At 52.8% G+C, this 1559-nt stretch overlaps 1 protein-coding gene across 1 annotated transcript; it reads left to right on the forward strand.

Moving 5' to 3' along the window:
- Positions 1–443: 443 nt before the first annotated feature.
- SJAG_05161 (hypothetical protein) lies at positions 444–815 on the forward strand (the record flags this gene model as incomplete). Its single annotated transcript, XM_002176085.1, has 1 exon — positions 444–815. A coding segment is annotated over one exon (372 nt), but the record flags the coding sequence as incomplete, so codon positions are not given.
- Between the last annotated feature and the right edge of the window lie 744 nt (positions 816–1559).

Below are 1559 nucleotides of genomic sequence, written 5' to 3' on the forward strand. Positions count from 1 at the left end.
TTCATAAATTATTAGGAACTAAACTAAGAATGTCTACAGCAGCACACCCACAGACCGACGGCCAAACGGAGAGAACCATCCGAACCTTCGAGCAGGCGCTTCGAGCCGTCTGCATCGACGACAGAGCGGCCTGGGAGTCCAAACTGGCAATGGTCGAGTTCGCATACAACGACTCGATCCATTCCTCGATCGCGGCGACACCCTTTGAGGCCAATTACGGCTTCACGCCGACGGGCATCGCCAGACATGCGATCACGGACAGCCCAGAGGCAGAGGAGTACCTAGCAAGGGTTAGTGACACGATCAGTAAGGCTCGAGACGCGATGCAACGGGCACAGGACCGGCAGCGCGTCCAAGCAGACAAACAACGGCGAGAACCAGACGAGGAACTGGCACCAGGGAACTTTGCGTTAGTTAAACGCAGGAAAACAACAAACCAGAAGCTTACCAAACTCTGGGATGGGCCGTTTAAAATCCTTAAACGGCAAGGCAACACGGCGGAACTTCTCCTACCACCGAAATCCTCAGCACATCCTGTCTATAATGTTAGCCGACTGAAACCTTACCATGGAGACTTACCAGAGACGTCATGGAACCCAGACGCCGGAGCCGAACCTCAGTACGAGGTCGACGAATTGTTGGGCCACACGTGCCACAAAGGAAAATGGTCCTACTACGGGCGGTGGACACACTACACGGAGGACGACGACAGCTGGGAGCCCAGCGACTACCTGATGGACAGCACCATCCGGGAGTACTGGGCCAAAGTGGTTGCTCTTGGTGGAAGTGTCCCAGAGGGAGCACTTCCAAATTAAGGTGGTGAGAGTGTAACACATTAAGCTTATTACTAAGCGAATGTGCGTCACCCTTACTCCCCAGAGGGAGCAACACCAAGAACGCTGCCAACGGACAGCGCTTACGGAGGCCTACGGCCTCCACGTTAAGCTGCGCGTTAATGAAAACGCGCAACACGTAAACGTAAACCCTGTGACGGGTTTTTACAAAACAGTATAAATAGTTAGAATAAATAATATTCATTAAGCTTTTTCCTAAATACAATCGTAGCTTTTACAGACACGATGTGTCGTGGGCTGTCTGCCCACCGAAGTACGATGGCAGACCGGACTTGCCCACGCTGGACAACTGGTTTCGGGAGGTGCGACGCTTTGTGAGAGCGCGCCAGATCCCTCCCCCCGAACACGCCTACTCGGCGTATTATTTCCTTACCGGTGACGCACTCGCGCGCGTTCACCGCGACCATCAGCTTTGCGAAGATCTTGAGAACAACAAGATCTCGCTGAAGGAATTCCAACGGATTCTGAGAGAGCTCTTCATCCCCGAAGACGCTCTCATGGTCTATCGACACCAGTTCCTCGATTGTCACCAAACTGGGACAATTCGAGAATTTGTGTCCTCTCTCCAGCGGTTCCAAAACATCCTGTCGCTTGACGACGGGACTGTGAAGGACCAATTGATACGTGTGTCAGGATCCAATCCTGACGATCGCTAGCCCTCACTAAGCTATATTGTGAGCGACCGCAACGTCGCTAAACTACGCA

The sequence above is a fragment of the Schizosaccharomyces japonicus genome (assembly GCF_000149845.2).
Source record: "Schizosaccharomyces japonicus yFS275 unplaced genomic scaffold supercont5.4, whole genome shotgun sequence".
Classification (NCBI taxonomy): Eukaryota; Fungi; Ascomycota; class Schizosaccharomycetes; order Schizosaccharomycetales; family Schizosaccharomycetaceae; genus Schizosaccharomyces; species Schizosaccharomyces japonicus.